This window comes from Dendrobates tinctorius, unplaced genomic scaffold, assembly GCF_039654945.1.
Source record: "Dendrobates tinctorius isolate UK_male_01 unplaced genomic scaffold, ASM3965494v1 ptg000149l, whole genome shotgun sequence".
In the NCBI taxonomy this organism is placed as follows: domain Eukaryota; kingdom Metazoa; phylum Chordata; class Amphibia; order Anura; family Dendrobatidae; genus Dendrobates; species Dendrobates tinctorius.
The window spans coordinates 337,869-354,217 of NW_027361816.1; the positions used below are offsets into that span (position 1 = coordinate 337,869).

Genomic DNA, 16,349 nt, shown 5'->3' on the forward strand with positions numbered 1-16,349 from the left:
TGGATGGTCTGCTCTGCGAAGAGTGGGAGCGCCAGGAGGGAGTGGGTCTGAAGGAAACTTTCTTCCTATCTTGGCGTGCCTGCAGTCTTTGTTGGTTGGAGGTCTCCGCCGTATTGAAACGGCGGTAAGCCCGAAAGGGTCGAAACTGACGCCTTAGTGGAGGTCTGCGAGGCTTGGACTGAGGCAGGAGAGAACTCGTGCCTCCGGTGGCGTCCTTAATAATCTGGTCTAATTGGGAACCAAAAAGGCGCACTCCCTGAAAAGGCAGATTAGTAAGAGACTTTTTAGAAGACAAGTCCGCCTGCCAGGCCTTGAGCCAAATTGTACGTCGGATTGCCACTACGTTGCTTGACGCCTGAACTGCGCAGGATGCCGCATCCAAAGAAGCAGAAAGCAGATAATCCCCCCGCATGGGAAATCTGATTGGCGAGATCGGCCAATCGATCTGGTTGTGCTTTCTCTAGGATGCCCTGACGAAGATCCTCTGCCCAAGTAGCTATGGCCTTTGCTGCCCAGGATGAAGCAAAGATTGGGCATACCGCCGTCGAAGCCGCTTCGAAGGCAGACTTCGCTAGGGATTCTATAATCCTATCATTAGAATCCTTTAGAGACGCCACGCCTGAAAGCGGGAGAACCGTGTTATTAGAAAGCCTGGACACGGGCGGATCGACCGAGGGAGAGGCAGACCAGTTGTCCGTGAGCTCTTTAGCAAACGGGTACAGAACACCGAGACGCTTTCCTCTTTGAAAGCGTCTGGTCGGATCTTCTCTTTCCCTGGTAAAAATCTTTCCAAACTCGGAATGCAGATGGAATACCCTGGAGGGTGTTTCCTCCCGTCTGAACGAAACCTCCTGATCTGAGGATTTCGCAGGGGAGTCCGCAATGTCGAAGGTATGATGGATCGCTGCAATGAGGTTCTGTACAGTAACCCTCATGTTCGCATCCTGGTCCGAATCCAGCTTTAAGATCCCCTCAGATGACCTGTCCGAGAGCGACTCACCTGACTCAGGAGAGGAGGCCCGGGAGGGAGGCTGACGAGAAGGACTATGTGGTGACATGGGGCGAGGAGAGGATTCCGGCTGGAGATCCTGCCTGGGTCTTTTGCGACTAACGCTGGCCGACTCAGATGGAACCTCTTGAGGCCTGCTGGACCCTGTAGAGGTGTCCAGGGGCAACTTATTCAGAACGGCGACTAGGGACTGAGACACCCTGGTGAGGTCTGCCAATGACTGTGAAAGAGATGTAGCCCAGCCGGGCATGGGGGGTTCACTCTCACCTGGGGACCTAGATGGCTCCTGGGCGGCGTCAGGTTGAATTGGATTGCTACAGTCCAGGCATAGGGAAGTGAACTGACCTGAGGGAAGTTTGCGATTGCAAGAAGAGCATGCAAAGAACTTGACTAGAGTGCAGGAGGGAGCCGCAGGGCGGTTACGGTCAGATTTGGAGTTAGACATAGTGAAACCTGAGGTAGTGCCGGAAAGTTGGGGGACAGGAGGCAGAGGAGGGTGTCAGTCTGCAGAGCAGAGCCTACTCACGGTCCAGTGTCCTGTAGATGCTTCCAGCAAACGGTTGCTGAGTCCCCCAATACTGCACCACTCGTTTGGATCTGCGGAGCTCTCGTTGGGGAAGAAGACGGAGTCCGGCTGACAGGCAGAAAAAATGGCGGCCGCCTGAGAAAAGCCGGGTAGAAAAGCGCGCGCTTCCTTGAGCAGACAGGGAGAAGGAAGGGGCGGGCTGACCGCAGTAAGGAGGAAGATGGCGCCGCCCGCTGCCTATAGGCAGTCTGGGGGGCTGAACACCGCCCCTGGAGCGCAGAGCCCGAGGAAGAGAGCGGTGGGCGGGCTTAGAACGGGCGGAGAGAAGCCGGTCTGAGGAAGAAGGCGGGGGGCGTGGCCGCGACGCCGAAGTAGGCCCAAACTGAAGCCGGGGCCTGTAGTAGATGCGGCGGCCGCCGTGAAGCGCGGGGCAGCGCGGAGACAGTGCCGCAGTGCCACGGCGATCGCTCCTCAATGGAGCCATGACTAGCCCGGCTGCTAACCATCGCTGAAGTGCAGCCGGGGAGGATGATGGAGGCCTGACTGCAGCCCGGCTGCTGAAAAGCACTGAGATAAGTGCAGCCGGGGAATTCAGGGAAAGGAAGAGGCTGCTGAGGGCTCAGGGCCAGAAAAGCTACCTTCCATCCTATACTTACCCTCTAGTCCTGCCGCTGTTCAGTGTCTTCTGGTACCTGTGGAGAGAGAGGTACCTCTATCATCCAGCCGAAGGATGTCCGCGTCTCTTCCGGACCGACAGGCTCTGGTGGGCGAGTGGGTGGGAGACGGGGGACGGGGACCAGTTGGATCGCCTGACACGCGTCCGTGTTCAGGCTCTTGGTCCTTCCGCGGAGACCTATGAGGATACGGGGTGGCAGTACACGCCGTACTCATAGTCTCTTTGTGGGACTACAGATGTGACTCTTCACTCTGTATCCCTCCGCAAAACCTGAAAAGAAAACGACGCACACTGAGGTAGATATGGGTCTAATGAAAGACCCGTGTCCACCTCCTACTGACACTAAGCTAAACTGAGGAATTCCTTGCCGCTCGGTGGGGTGTACACTGCGGAGGAGGAGCTAACCTTTTTTTGTGCATAGTGTCAGCCTCCTAGTGGCAGCAGCATACACCCATGGTCTCTGTGTCCCCCAATAAGGCGAACGAGAAATAAAAATTTACAGAAAAATTCCAAAAATAAAATAAAAACAATGGGGTCTGAAACCAGACCCAAGTGCCTCCTACAGACACTAAGCAAGAACTGATGAGATCTCGTCCAGCGAGAGGGTGTATGCTGCAGGGGAGGAGTTAACTTTTTCTAGTTTATTTAGTGTCCTCCTAGTGGCAGGAAAGCATAACACCCACGGTCTCGGTGTCCCCCAATGAGGCGTAGGAGAAAATGAATTACTCAGGGGAGCAGTAAGAATAAAATAAGAGGAAAAATTGGGTCAGCAGCGAATCAAGCGAGTTCTTGTTTCTGCTGTTACAGGCAGATGTTGGCTGTGTATCACAACTTGCATCTGCCAGGTATGGTGCAGGCTCAGCTCCTGAGCATGCTCAATACATGCAGACATGGCATGTTGTGTCAAGGTTAAAAAGGACGGTGTTGTTGAAGGATCAACTCACTATTTGGCCAGGGCCTTAAGTCTAGGACTGTGTTAAACCTACCGACTTATAGTACTGCAGTTAAGTGCTACTGTGTCATTACTCGGTTGGGAAAAACCTTTTATTAACAATCTGCATTTTATAAACAATAAATTAATTAGACGTCTCATACTTTTATGTTGCAACAGTTTTTATTACAAGTATATACAGGAAAAACACCTATGGAAATTCATGTCCACTAGTACGAAATAATCTGCAGTTGTGAATTTATTTCTGCCTGTTTAAGGCCTCTTTCACACATCAGTTTTTTGCCATCAGGCGCGATCCGGCTTTTTTTTGTAAAACCGGATCCGGCAAAATGTTTTTTTCCCCATTGACTTGCATTAGCGCCGGATGGCATTGCGTCTCATCCGTTTTTTGCCGGATCCGGCTACTTGTCTCATTCCGGCGTCTGGAAAAAACGGCTACTGTAACGTTTTTTGTCTCCGGCGAAAAAGCCGGAAGCGCCGGATCCGACGCTTCCGGCTTTTTGCTACAATGAAAGTCTATGGGCGCTGGAATGCGCCGGATCCAGCCACCGGATCCGTTTTTTTAAGTCTGCGCATGCTCAGATCCAATTGGCCAGCCCCCAGGAAACAGATATAACCTGCTAGACGGATCCAGCAGAAAAACGGATCCGTTTCTACAGTTCTCCAAAATTTATGCCGGATCCGTTTTTTCTAAAAATAGCCGGATCCTGCCTGACGGCAAAAAACTGATGTGTGAAAGTAGCCTAAGAGGATTTTTGGTACTCTGCCTCTAATCTACCCCAAATATAGGAACAAAATGCCCGAGAATGTAAGAATGACTGTGCTGTGTCCTACTCTCATCCGTTTTGTGAATCAGACTCCGCTATTAAAGTTTATGGGGATCCATTAAAAACAGATGAAAAGCAGAAGACACACTTTGTACTTCTATTTTCCATCCATGTTTCATCTATTTTTCACTAATCCATTGCGAAGAGTCAATGAATCAAAAAAAAAAAAAAAAAATTCAGCTTGTCTGTCTACTTCAGTTTTTAAAAACTGATCCAAACCGGTTGTCACACGGAATAATAAAAATATGAAAAAATAGATTTTTTATAAATGTAAAAAAATGAAAATGGAAGTGTCAATGTAGCCTTATATCTATTCCTGGTTTTGAGTAAAAAAAAAAAAAAAATTGCAGCAAAAACTGTATGTGTGATCCCAGCCCAACAAAGAGCACCAATGAACAACTGATTTTTTTGTTGAGGCGGTCAAAAATCATGAGTTTTTCGAGCATAAAACATATTCAGGAAACATATTTCCCGAAGCAGTTTTCATGAATTTTGGAAAAGTTTTTTTCTTCCTGAAGAGCCCTATGCTGTATTATGATTGGAAACGGTTTTGAATGTAGGCACTGACCAAAGAAGTTTCAAAAACACTCTTCAACCCCACTCACCCCCAAAAAAAATCAAAAAGTGTAAATTGGAGGAGTTTTTGAGAAGGATTTTGTAGAGTATCCACTCCAGAAGCCTTTGTGTGCACACAGCCCTACTCGTTCACATTTACCTGGACTTTCACATTAACAACATAATTTAGAGTTTCCGTTAAACTGATGCATTGATAACTAAGGCATTAGGTAAAACTATGCAGAAAATCATTATTTGTTTTTTTACAAAGACTTACCAGTGCAAATTTACATCAGTGGTTTGCAATTAGCAGCTTGTTAACTACAACTCCCAGCAAGCTGGAGACGATCACTACTCATACCAAGCTCAGTGATATAGGAGAAATATGCAATACTAATAAGCACTGATGCGTGTGACACTGACGACAGATAAACCCGCAGTAGCACTTCCAGAGTGCTCATCACAGATCTCCACAAGAGAGAAACAAGACCAACGTCTGTCTTCATAAGTGCAGTCTTCACATCGTCTGAGCCGCGTGGAGAAAAATTGCAGAACATCCTCTCAAGTCAATTATATTGGAGACAGACCCAGGCCAAAGTGAAGGACGAGTAATCCATCCTGAAATCAAACAATGCAGAACAAGGATACAGTTTAGAATAGGACATATTGGTCTTACATAAGTGGCGTCAAGTAACTAGATACCAGGCACCAAGGGAGCACAGAAGCAAGGAAAGGACGCGAGGCAATGCAAAACACAAGGAAATTTACTACAAGATTTCCATTTCCAATTGCGTTTGGTGATGTGCGAACCACTGGATGTTCGGGTCTGAATGAACAGTTAGAAAAAAGTTTTTTTCCGGTACCAGAACAGTACCCAAACTCGAACCCCATTCACATGAATAGGGGGCCCGAAAATCCAGTGTTTGCCACTGTGTCGTGTGCATGACAGCGTGGTAAACACTGCCTGTAATCGTTGGTAAGATTAATCCCGCCGGTCAGAGAGACGAGGCTCCCACGCTGTCAGATGACAGTGTGAGACGGCAGATGGATCAGAGGTAAAAAGTCTAAACACAGGTGTCTGCTGCCACTAATAATGGTGAGAGCAGGCAGCGGCTGATACGAGTATTCATCTGCCGGCGCCTGCGCTATGAATGGGGCGGCTGTGGGCTGCCATTTTTAGGCAGGCGGGGTACAATATCCATGTCCTCTTACCAGACTGAGCACACCAGCCCCCACCTGTCAACTTTAGCAAGACTGGTTTAAAGTATTTAAATAATTTAAAAAAAAAATGCCTGGGAACCTCACTATTTTTGATAACCAGCTCTGACAGCTGAGGGTTGCAGCCCGTAGCTATCAGTTTTGCCTGGCTGGTTATCAAAAATACAGGGGAACCCACGCCATTTTTTTTTAAATTATTTATAGCACAGGCTGATGAATACTCCCATCAGCTGCCACCTGCTCTTGCTGTTATTAGCGGTAGCAGGCGTAGGTTGATGGGACTTGTAGTCCCATCAGCCGAAGCTTGTGATCAAAGGTATACTTTTTACCTCTGGTCACAGCTGCAGCTCTCTGACCAGTGGTAATGATGTTACCGCCGATCAGAGCCACTGTACTTTCTCATGCTGTCATGCAGATGACAGCGTGAAAAACACCGTGTTTGGGGTGCCGAACAGTAACACAAACTTCCTGGTGAAGTCTGTGCGTGCTCGAACAGTAGGTGTTCGGAACGGACCCCAAACTTTAATGTTTGGGATCGCCCATCTCTAATCGTGTTACATTGTGTTTATCTTTATTGTCAGGTGCCTATGAGCCAGCATGGAGGTAAAGACACCCCTGTTAAAATACCAGAAATGTTGTGAGTTCATTTTCACCTTCACCGTCAATGTCTGATGAACTCCCTCTTCTGGTGAAGGAAGGTAGTGAGGCCGATTACCAAACACCTGATCTGGTAGATGATGACTGGGTAACAGGAACTTCTGACTGGATATAAGGCAGCCGATGCCCTTCTGATTCGCTGGTGATTTCTCTGCTGGATTCTTGGAGACCAGTCTGATTCCTGCTTCCCAAAGATAAGTTTTTGCTCTGCTATTGAACTTATTAGTTTTGTTTTGTTTACCTTGTTTTTTTGGAGTTCAGCCATCCCCGGTCGGGGGTGTGCTGAGTTCCATTTTTGTCTCTGATCAGTTTTTCGCTTTGCTCTGTCTTCAGAATTTACTTGAGTGCTGATATAGTCTTTTTGAAATCCTAGCGACTTCAGGGCCTGTTTTTCCTATCAGACGGTTGGGACATTTTTTGGTACGGTTTTTTACGGATTGCAGACAGCAGCTTTTCTATCCTGTCCTTTTTAGTTAGCTTGGGCCCCATCGTTTGCTCAACCTATCTTTCTATCTGTGTTAGTGTTTTCATCTTGCTTCACCGTCATTATATGTTGGGTGCTGCCTATTGCTTTGGGGTCTGCTCTGGGGCAGTTTAGATTTCCCCTTTCTTTCTTTATGCCTATTTAGTTCTCCGGCTGTGATCGAGGGGTCTAGGGCATCGTAGGAACCCCCCACGGCTACTGTTAGTTGTTGTGGATAGGATCAGGGGTCTGCAATCCGATAGCTACCAACCTCTCCGGTTTTCTGGACTTAGCTTGTATTTTTGTTTTTTCCTCCTTCGGTGACTCATTCATAACACAGAAAGATAGGAACTTATTAACCAGCTTCTCTTATGCCGTCCCTGGGCACCTGCGCTAATTGCTCACTGGCCGCCAGGCTGTCTGCCAGCTGGCATCATGTCTCCCCAGCCAGTCAAGGATTTCAGTGCACAAACACCCTGTTTGGATTTAAAGCATCAGTGCACAAACATGACAATGTGCAATATTCTGGCTGCAGCCGTGTGTTACGCCCTACATTTTTATCTGCCCCCTTTTCTATTGAGCAACACGAAATTATAGGATCACAATACATACAGGTCCTTTTGTAGTCTATGGAGACACACACATCTGATAGGGACTGTATACAAAAGCTAGTAGGATGCAATATTTTGGATACGGTATCTACCGAATGGATTTCACACACCAAACTATTTTTGTTTGCATGCAGTGCTTTCTAAGCCAAGTCAAGCAATACCTTTACATGGTCAGTCCGTTCCTCCATTACGGAGAAATCAGCTTTTATTTGATATGGATATGAGGCTGAGGGACCAATTGTACAGTGCCTTGTGAAAGTATTCGGCCCCCTGAAAGTTCTCAACCTTTTCCTGCATATCATGCTTCAAACATAAAGATACCAAATGTAAATTTTTGGTGAAGAATTACCAACAAGTGAGACACAATTGTGAAGTTGAACGAAATTTATTGGTTATTTTAAATTCTTGTGGAAATTCAAAAACTGAAAAGTGGGGAGTGCAATATTATTCGGCCCCTTTAACTTAATACTTTGTTGCGCCACCTTTTGCTGCGATTACAGCTGCAAGTCGCTTGGGGTATGTCTCTATCAGTTTTGTACATTGAGAGACTGAAATTCTTGCCCATTCTTTCTTGGCAATCAGCTCAAGCTCAGTGAGGTTGGATGGAGATCGTTTGTGAACAGCAGTTTTCAGCTCTTTCCACAGATTCTCGATTGGATTCAGGTCTGGACTTTGACTTGGCCATTCTAACACCTGGATACGTTTATTTTTGAACCATTCCATTGTAGATTTTGCTTTATGTTGGGGTCATTGTCTTGTTGAAGACAAATCTCCGTCCCAGTCTCAGGTATCCAAAACGTTTTCTTCAAGAATGGTCGTGTATTTGGCTCCATCAATCTTCCCATCAATTTTACCCATCTTCCCTGTCCCTGCTGAAGAAAAGCAGGCCCAAACCATGATGCTGCCACCACCATGTTTGACAGTGGGGATGGTGTGTTCAGGGTGATGATCTGTGTTGCCTTTATGCCAAACATATCGTTTGGCATTGTTGCCAAAAAGTTTGATTTTGGTTTCATCTGACAAGAGCACCTTCTTCCACATTTGGTGTGTCTCCCAGGTGGCTTGTTGCAAACTTTAAACAACACTTTTTATGGATATATTTGAGAAATGGCTTTCTTCTTGCCACTCTTCCATAAAGGTCAGATTTGTGCAGTGTACGACTGATTGTTGTCCTATGGACAGACTGTCCCACCTCAGCTGTAGATCTCTGCAGTTCATCCAGAGTGATCATGGGCCTCTTTGCTGTATCTCTGATCAGTCTTCTCCTTGTTTGAGATGAAAGTTTAGAGGGACAGCCGGGTCTTGGTAGATTTGCAGTGGTATGATACTCCTTCCATTTCAATATGATCGCTTGCACAGTGCTCCTTGTGATGTTTAAAGTTTTGGAAATCATTTTGTATTTAAATACGGCTTTAAACTTCTCCACAACAGTATCACGGACCTGCCTGTTGTGTTCCTTGGTCTTCATGATGCTCTCTGTGTATCAAACAGAACCCTGAGACTATCACAGAGCAGGTGCATTTATACGAGACTTGAATACACACAGACGGATTATATTTATCATCATTAGTCATTTAGGACAACATTGGATCATTCAGAGATCCACAAAGAACTATTGGAGTGAGTTTGCTGCACTGAAAGTAAAGGGGCCGAATAACATTGCACACCCCACTTTTCAGTTTCTGAATTTCCACAAAAATTTAAAATAATCAATAAATTTCGTTCAACTTTACAATTGTGTCCCACTTGTTGTTGATTCTTCACCAAAAATTTACATTTGGTATCTTTAGGTTTGAAGCATGATATGTGGGAAAAGGTTGAAAAGTTCCAGGGGGCCGAATACTTTCGTAAGGCACTGTAGATCCAAAGCCTCTGTCACTCCAGCTCTATTTCCCTCATACTCCTGTTTGACTGATGACTCCTTTGCCTGAAGTCATACAGCAGAGAGACTTTCTGTCAAGCAGGAAGTGGCTGCCCGCATTCCATGGTTAGTAAATGATGTAATCTCTACTGTTCTCTCTCTTTCAAAGACAAGTCCAGCAACACCATTACATGGCCAGTCTATTCCTGAGAAATCAGCATTTGAATTGATATGCACATGAGTCTCAAGAGCTATGGTAGAGCTGAAGCCTCTGACTCTCCAGCTCTATGCTGCCTCCTCCTGCTTGACTGATTAATCATTTACCTGAAGTTACACAATGTAGAGGTTGTCAGTCAAGGAGGAGGCGGCAGCAATGGCTGGCGGGATAGAGCTGGAGTGACAGAGGCTTCTTATCTACAGCCTCCTTTGCATATCAATTAAAACGCCAATTTCTCAGGAATGAACCGCAGCTCTAATATCAGTATGGATGACACGCTGTGGACAGTAAGTGGATGCCGCAGTCTTATGTCAGCTACAACGATGGTTTGAGGACTCCACACTATTTTGCTAGAAAAGTGAAAATTATGGCACGTGCTGTCCACCCACAACAAGTTATACATTAAAATGGCCAGGCAGGTACATGTATGTTAGGAGAATGCTTCTTTCTTCAGTTATATGGAGTGGGAATGTGCAGTGTAGTCCTTTGAAAAGGCCAGAGCCCTGCCTGGATTGTGAATTCTTTCCATACAAAGGTCACCTTCCCGACTGCGATTCCAGATTGTTATATTGGCACATTATAAAATATTCCTCCACCGAAGCAATATAACTGTAGCTACAAAGTTTCCACTGAGCGCATCCTATAATTAATTTCTTTTATCCTATTAATGGTGTATAGGAAAAATATAAAATTAGAAATCATCACTGGCACTGACCTTGGAGCTCTACAGCTTGGCACAATCTATTCTTGCTGATTAGAGAATTGTATAGTAAAAAAGTCATAACAGTTATATCCTGTACAGTAATTACGTAAAGTACAGAAAAATCGGAGTTACTAACCGATAACGGTATTTCTCTGATCCCATGACGGCACCACGGAGAGAGAGGGATCCGCCCTCAGGGACAGGAAACCTACAGATGAAAAAGGCGGTACCTCTCTCCTACATCAGTTGGTTTACAGAGCATTACACACATTTCAGCTGCAACTCTAATGGTTATAAAAATCCAAAATTAATCAAATTAATGAAATTAAGCTTAATAGAGGCACCGTGTGGCTAAGTACTACAGCTAACTAACTCACTCTAATGTGCACACCTGTGTGTGTGAAAGGGAGGGGATGTACAGGTGCCGTCATGGGATCAGAGAAATACCGTTATCGGTAAGTAACTACGATTTTCTCTTTCCCCCATGACGGCCCCACGGAGAGAATTACAAAGATTGTACATCTAGGGAGGTACCACCGCCTCCAGAACCCTTTTCCCAAAGGTGAGATCTGAAGAGGAGGTTAAGTCTAGACGGTAATGTTTGAAAAATGTAGAGGGGGAAGACCAAGTGGCCGCTCTACATATCTGGTCTATTGAAGCGCCGGCTTTCTCCGCCCAGGATGATACCACTGCCCTGGTTGAGTGGGCCCTTATGTCCTCCGGAATGGCAACCCCGCAAGAGGAGTAGGATAGGGTGATGGCCTCTCTTAGCCACCTCGCCAGTGTGGCCTTCGATGCTTTTTGACCCTTCCGAGGACCCTGAAAACAGACAAACAGAGCCCTATCATTCCTAAACTCCCTCGTGGTTGTCAAATATTGGACCAGGCATCTTTTTACATCTAAAGTGTGTAATACCTCTTCTGTTTTGTTTTTGGGATTGGGACAGAAGGAGGGTAGGGAGATTTCCTGGGTCCTATGAAACTGTGAAGACACCTTGGGGGAGATATGCTGGGTCGGTTCTAAGAATTACCCTATCATCCAAAACTTGCGTGAAGGGCGAGTGGGCAGTCAGAGCTTGTATATCACTAATACAGCCGGCAGAAGTTAAGGCTACGAGGAGGGAGGTCTTAAGGGACCATATTTTTAAGGGAGCCTCCGCTAGGGGTTCGAAGGGAGATTTGGCTAGTGCGTTTAGCACTAGGTTTAGATCCCGGGGGGGGGGGGGTGCGTAGGGGGATCGGCCTGGATCTACTTGAGGCTCTAATGAATCTCATAACCCATCTATTTTTGGCTAGGTAATGGTTATACAAAGCTCCCAAGGCCGCCACCTGTACTTTTAAGGTGCTGGTAGCTAACCCCTTATCCAACCCCCTCTGTAGAAATTCCAGAATCTTTTCTATAGGGATTTCGCCCGTTGGGTCGGAGTCTGACACTGACATGAATTTTTTCCACACTTTGCCATATGCTTTAGTGGTTACTGACTTTCTGCTTTGTAGTAGCATGGTTACCAAGTTTGACAAGAAGCCCTTGTTACTTAGGAGCTCCCTCTCAAAAGCCAAGCTGTCACGTGTAAGTTTTTTATGTGGGGGTGATACACTAGTCCCTGGGATAGCAGGTCTGGAGTTTCTGGTAGAACCCAGGGATTCGCCCAACTGATGTGGGAGAGAGGTACCGCCTTTTTCATCCGTAGGTTTCCTGTCCCTGAGGGCGGATCCCTCTCTCTCCATGGTGCCGTCATGGGGGAAAGAGAAAAATATAATGTTACGCACTGGCGAAAGCTGGAGAACGAAGCATCACATGCCTGTATAAGGCATAGTTCAGATGTCGGTGTCGAACGGTTTGGGACTGCATATAGAGGCATACAATGCTTTTGCGCTACAATCAGGAGATCCGCGGTCAGTACTAAAGTCGCTGTCCGTATTTGGCCCATGATACAAGGACGTCTGAATTGTGCCTAAAAAGAATACTATGTCTACAGAGAATCCTCCATGACATTTCTTCTAGGGAACTGCAGAGAAAACTATTAAACTAGCATTGCCAAGTGTGTAATCCCCCGATGCAATACACAGTAATAATCCCATACAAATCTAGGTTACCCAGTTAACAAATGGCCCCTACTAAATGTGCATTCAAAAACGAGAAAGACCAATGTTCATGATCTCATGTTTTATGAAGAAGATGCAAGTCTCCGTCGTATGGCGTCATTAAGGTTTGACCTTAGTGTTTGATCTCGCTTGCTTCCTCATTAGATCAGTAGTGCTGAGGACTTTACACCTATACATATACTATTGACACGCATGTATAAATTGGTAGGTAGGTGCAGATTTGACCCCCGTTGGCATGCTCACCTCTCAATGTGAGAATGGCACTGGACAAACTCTTTAGAAATTAACTTAAAGATGTATGACTGGCCTTCTTAATATAGCACGGCTAAAGGAGGGATGGGGACCACAGTGCTCCAACTCCTTCTTTCACTGTGAGCATGCACAAGCAGAATTCACTACTGAACGCTATGACAGCAGTCCCTGTGTCTCCTGTAATGTACATGCTCCTGCCCCATCATCTCCTATGTGATGTATATGCTCCTGCCCCTGTGTCTCCTATGTGATGAATATGCTCCTGCCCTGGCATCTCCTATGTTATTTATATACTCCTGCCCCTGGCGTCTATGTGTTGTATATGCTCCTACCCCAGTGTTTCCTGTGTGATGTACGGTATATGCTCCTGCCCCGTCGTCTTCTATGTGATGTATATGCTACTGCTTTGGCATTTCCTATGTGGTGTATATCCTCCTGCCCCGACATCTCCTATATGATGCATATGCTCCTGCCCCAGCGTCTTGTATGTGATGTATATGTTCCTGCCATGGCATCCCATGGGATGTATATGCTGGAGGTCCAGTGTCCCCTGTGATGTATATGTTGCAGGTTCAGCATCCCCTCAGATGTATATGCTGCACCCTCAGCATCTCCTGTGATGTATATGCTACAGCCCCAGTGTCTGCCCTGTGATATATGTTCCATCCCCAGTGACTACGATGTGATGTACACTGCTCAAAAAGATAAAGGGAACACCAAAATGCCACATCCTAGATATCACTGAATTAAATATTCCAGTTGCAAATCTTTATTCATTGCATAGTGGAAAGCAATGCAAATAAAAATTTATATCCCATGGGGGTGTGGATTAGGAATGATACTCAAAATCAAAGTGGAAAATCAAATTACAGGCTGATCTAACATCAGTGGAAATACCTCAAGACAAAGAAATGATGCTCAGTAGTGTGTGGCCTCCTTGTGCCTGTATGACCTCCCTACAACGCCTAGGCATGCACCTGATGAGGCGGCAGAGGTTCTCCTGAGAGATCTCCTCCTAGAACTTGGATTAAAACATCAATCAACTCCTGGACAGTCTGTGGTGCAAAATGGCATTGGTGGATAGAACGAGACATGATGTCCCAGATGTTCTTGATTGGATTCAGGTTTGGGGAACGGGCAGGCCAGTCCAAAGCAACAATGCCTTCATCATGCAGGAGCTGCTGACACACTTCAGCCACATGAGGCCTAGCATTGTCATGCATCAAAAGGAACCCAGGGCCCAGTGCACCTGCATATGGTCTCACATTGAGTGAGGATCTCTTCCCAGTACCCAATGGTCAGGGTACCTCTGGCTAGCACATGGAGGGCTGTGCGGCCCTCTGAAGAAATGCCTCCCCACACCATTACTAACCCACTGCCAAGCTGGTCATGATGGAGGATGTTGCAGGCAGGAGATCGCTCTCAACGTCGTCTACAGGCTCTGTCACATCTGTCACATGTGTTCAGTGTGAACCTGCTCTCATCTGTGAAGAGCACAGGACACCAATGTCGAATCTGACAATCTTCATGTTCTCTGGAAAATTCAAATCACCCTGTACAGTGTTGGGCTGTAAGCACAACATCCACTTGTGGACATCGGGCCCTCATACCACCCTCATGGAGCCTGTTTTTGAAAGTTTGATTAGTCACATGGATGATAGTTGCCTGCTGGAGGTCAGCAGTCTCAGTGTATCCTATGTGATGTATATGGTAGTCTCCTTGTCTACTATGCTATGTATACAGAAGTCTCAGTGTATTTTTTGTGATGTATACAGCAGACCTCCCAGTGTCCGAGTTCTAGGATACGTGAGCAGATGTGAATTTCCCACTTTGAGGAGACCTGGAGAGTAATATACTTCTGTGTTCTATACGACTTACTGCTGCAAGTTCTTTACAAAACTGATTACAAAGAGCTGACTCCAGACCAGCACAAACCTGGAATAGCAGTTGAGATTACCAACAATATCTGTAGCATCTAATATCCCAGAGAACCAAAGAGAAGCAGCTCTAGCCATCAAATAATTGGTCCCAGAATGATGGTGACCTTGGCAGAAAAAAGGTTCTCCACACATGGATTAAAGAGATTGTCATCAGGTTTTTCTGCCCAATCTGAGACTAGCATGATGTAGGTGCAGAGACCCTGAGTCCAGTGATTTGTCTCTTACTGAGCTGCTTGCTGTAATTTATTTTTATAAAATCACTCTTAAGCTGCAGGAGATCATCACCAGAGGACTAGTAAACCTGCTGCTAGCTGGCCCAGCCAGTTATACAGAGCACTGGTAGAACAGGTGACATTTTTATTAGAGTTTCTGTACATCTTTTATCCATTGAGTTATGGAGCCGCAGTATTATGTACGTGGATGTGGCTACTTGCCATCAATCTGCTGTGCTTATAACACATAAAATCAGCACAAATAACATTTTTATGGTTAACACTGGAAATTCATCAGACAGTGAAAATCTAACCAGTAAAATAACAATTAACTGTACTGAGCAATTACATAGAAGTTATGAGCCAGGAAAGCCCATGTCTGCACTAAAACTGTCAGCTATAATGAACGTCTCGCTCCTCAGCTCACTGCAGCAACATGATTTACAGGGAGAACGGAGATGGCTGGTGAATGTGCACTGGACATTATTCACAATGTTTCAATGGAACAATAGAAAAAAAAAAAGGACATTTCCACTCACGCTGCACCCATCTACCCACCTCATAATATTCAAGAAATTCTAAATGATAAATTATTAGTGTGAATTCTCTAGAGTTTGATGACCTATCTTAGAGCATTGATATGAGATGGGCGGGGTCTGACGCCCAGCCCCTCCAATGATCAGCAGATGTAGACAGGGTACAAAAGTCAGAACAGCACAGTGCCATACACAAAGCAGTGGTCATTCCTGGGTACTGCAGCTTAGCTTTTATTCAAGCAAATAGGAGCTGAGTTGAAGTACCAGGAACGACCACTACACAGTGTATGGAGCTGTGCTGACCCAACTCCAACCTGATTGATCAGTATCGGACGTCCCTGATCCGATATTCATGGGCCAAGTCCTGGACAACCCCTTTAATCCACAGGAAAAAAAACACGACCATTTTGAAACTCTGGTTAAAAAGTAAGTACTATTAGAAGTTCTTTATTACTATTTCTATTCCTCCAAAGGAACTATATGTGAATGAGTGAAGCCTGGCGGTGGTAAAATGATTCCTTGGTGCTGGATGCACAATATAGATTATACTATACCTGGAGAGCGCTTTTTCCAATTTCAGCACGAATTTCCCTTAATGTCTGGTAATGCTCCAGGAGGTGATCCGCACATATAATATCCACCTGTCAACAATCAAAAAAACCAAAAAGTTGAACCCATAGATGGTCACACACCAACCAAATAGTGGTAAATCAACATTGGTGTCGACTAGAGGTGGAGGAGGCGTGATGTGCTGCGGTCTGTAGCTGGATGGAGGGGATCCGTACAGACTGACATAGGGCATATAACCCATGCGAGAATCGCATCGCACTGCACGGACTGGCCGGCACCTCTCCTGACCTGAGCATGACAGCGTGATGGATTACTATGCAGCTGTCAAGCTCAGATCAGGAGAGCCGACAGCCAGTGCGAGTTTTACCATGCGATTCTCGGACGAAAAATACGGCAGTCTGGCTCCACCCATATACAGACTATTACGGCCGTGCCCTGGATAAGAGGCTCGAACTCATG

The 16,349-nt window shown here is 45.9% G+C and overlaps 1 protein-coding gene across 3 annotated transcripts in view; it reads right to left on the minus strand.

Moving 5' to 3' along the window:
* Nucleotides 1-3,306: 3,306 nt before the first annotated feature.
* Nucleotides 3,307-16,349, minus strand: part of PCGF6 (polycomb group ring finger 6) — a 52,029-nt gene continuing 38,986 nt past the window's right edge. For all 3 annotated transcript variants that reach the window (XM_073546563.1, XM_073546562.1, XM_073546561.1), the window contains exons 9-10: nt 15,875-15,961; nt 3,307-5,163 (exon numbers count right to left, since the gene is read on the minus strand). In XM_073546563.1, the coding sequence (XP_073402664.1) occupies nt 5,116-5,163; nt 15,875-15,961 (135 nt within the window). In that variant the 3' untranslated portion in view covers nt 3,307-5,115. The remainder of the gene's footprint in view (nt 5,164-15,874; nt 15,962-16,349) is intronic.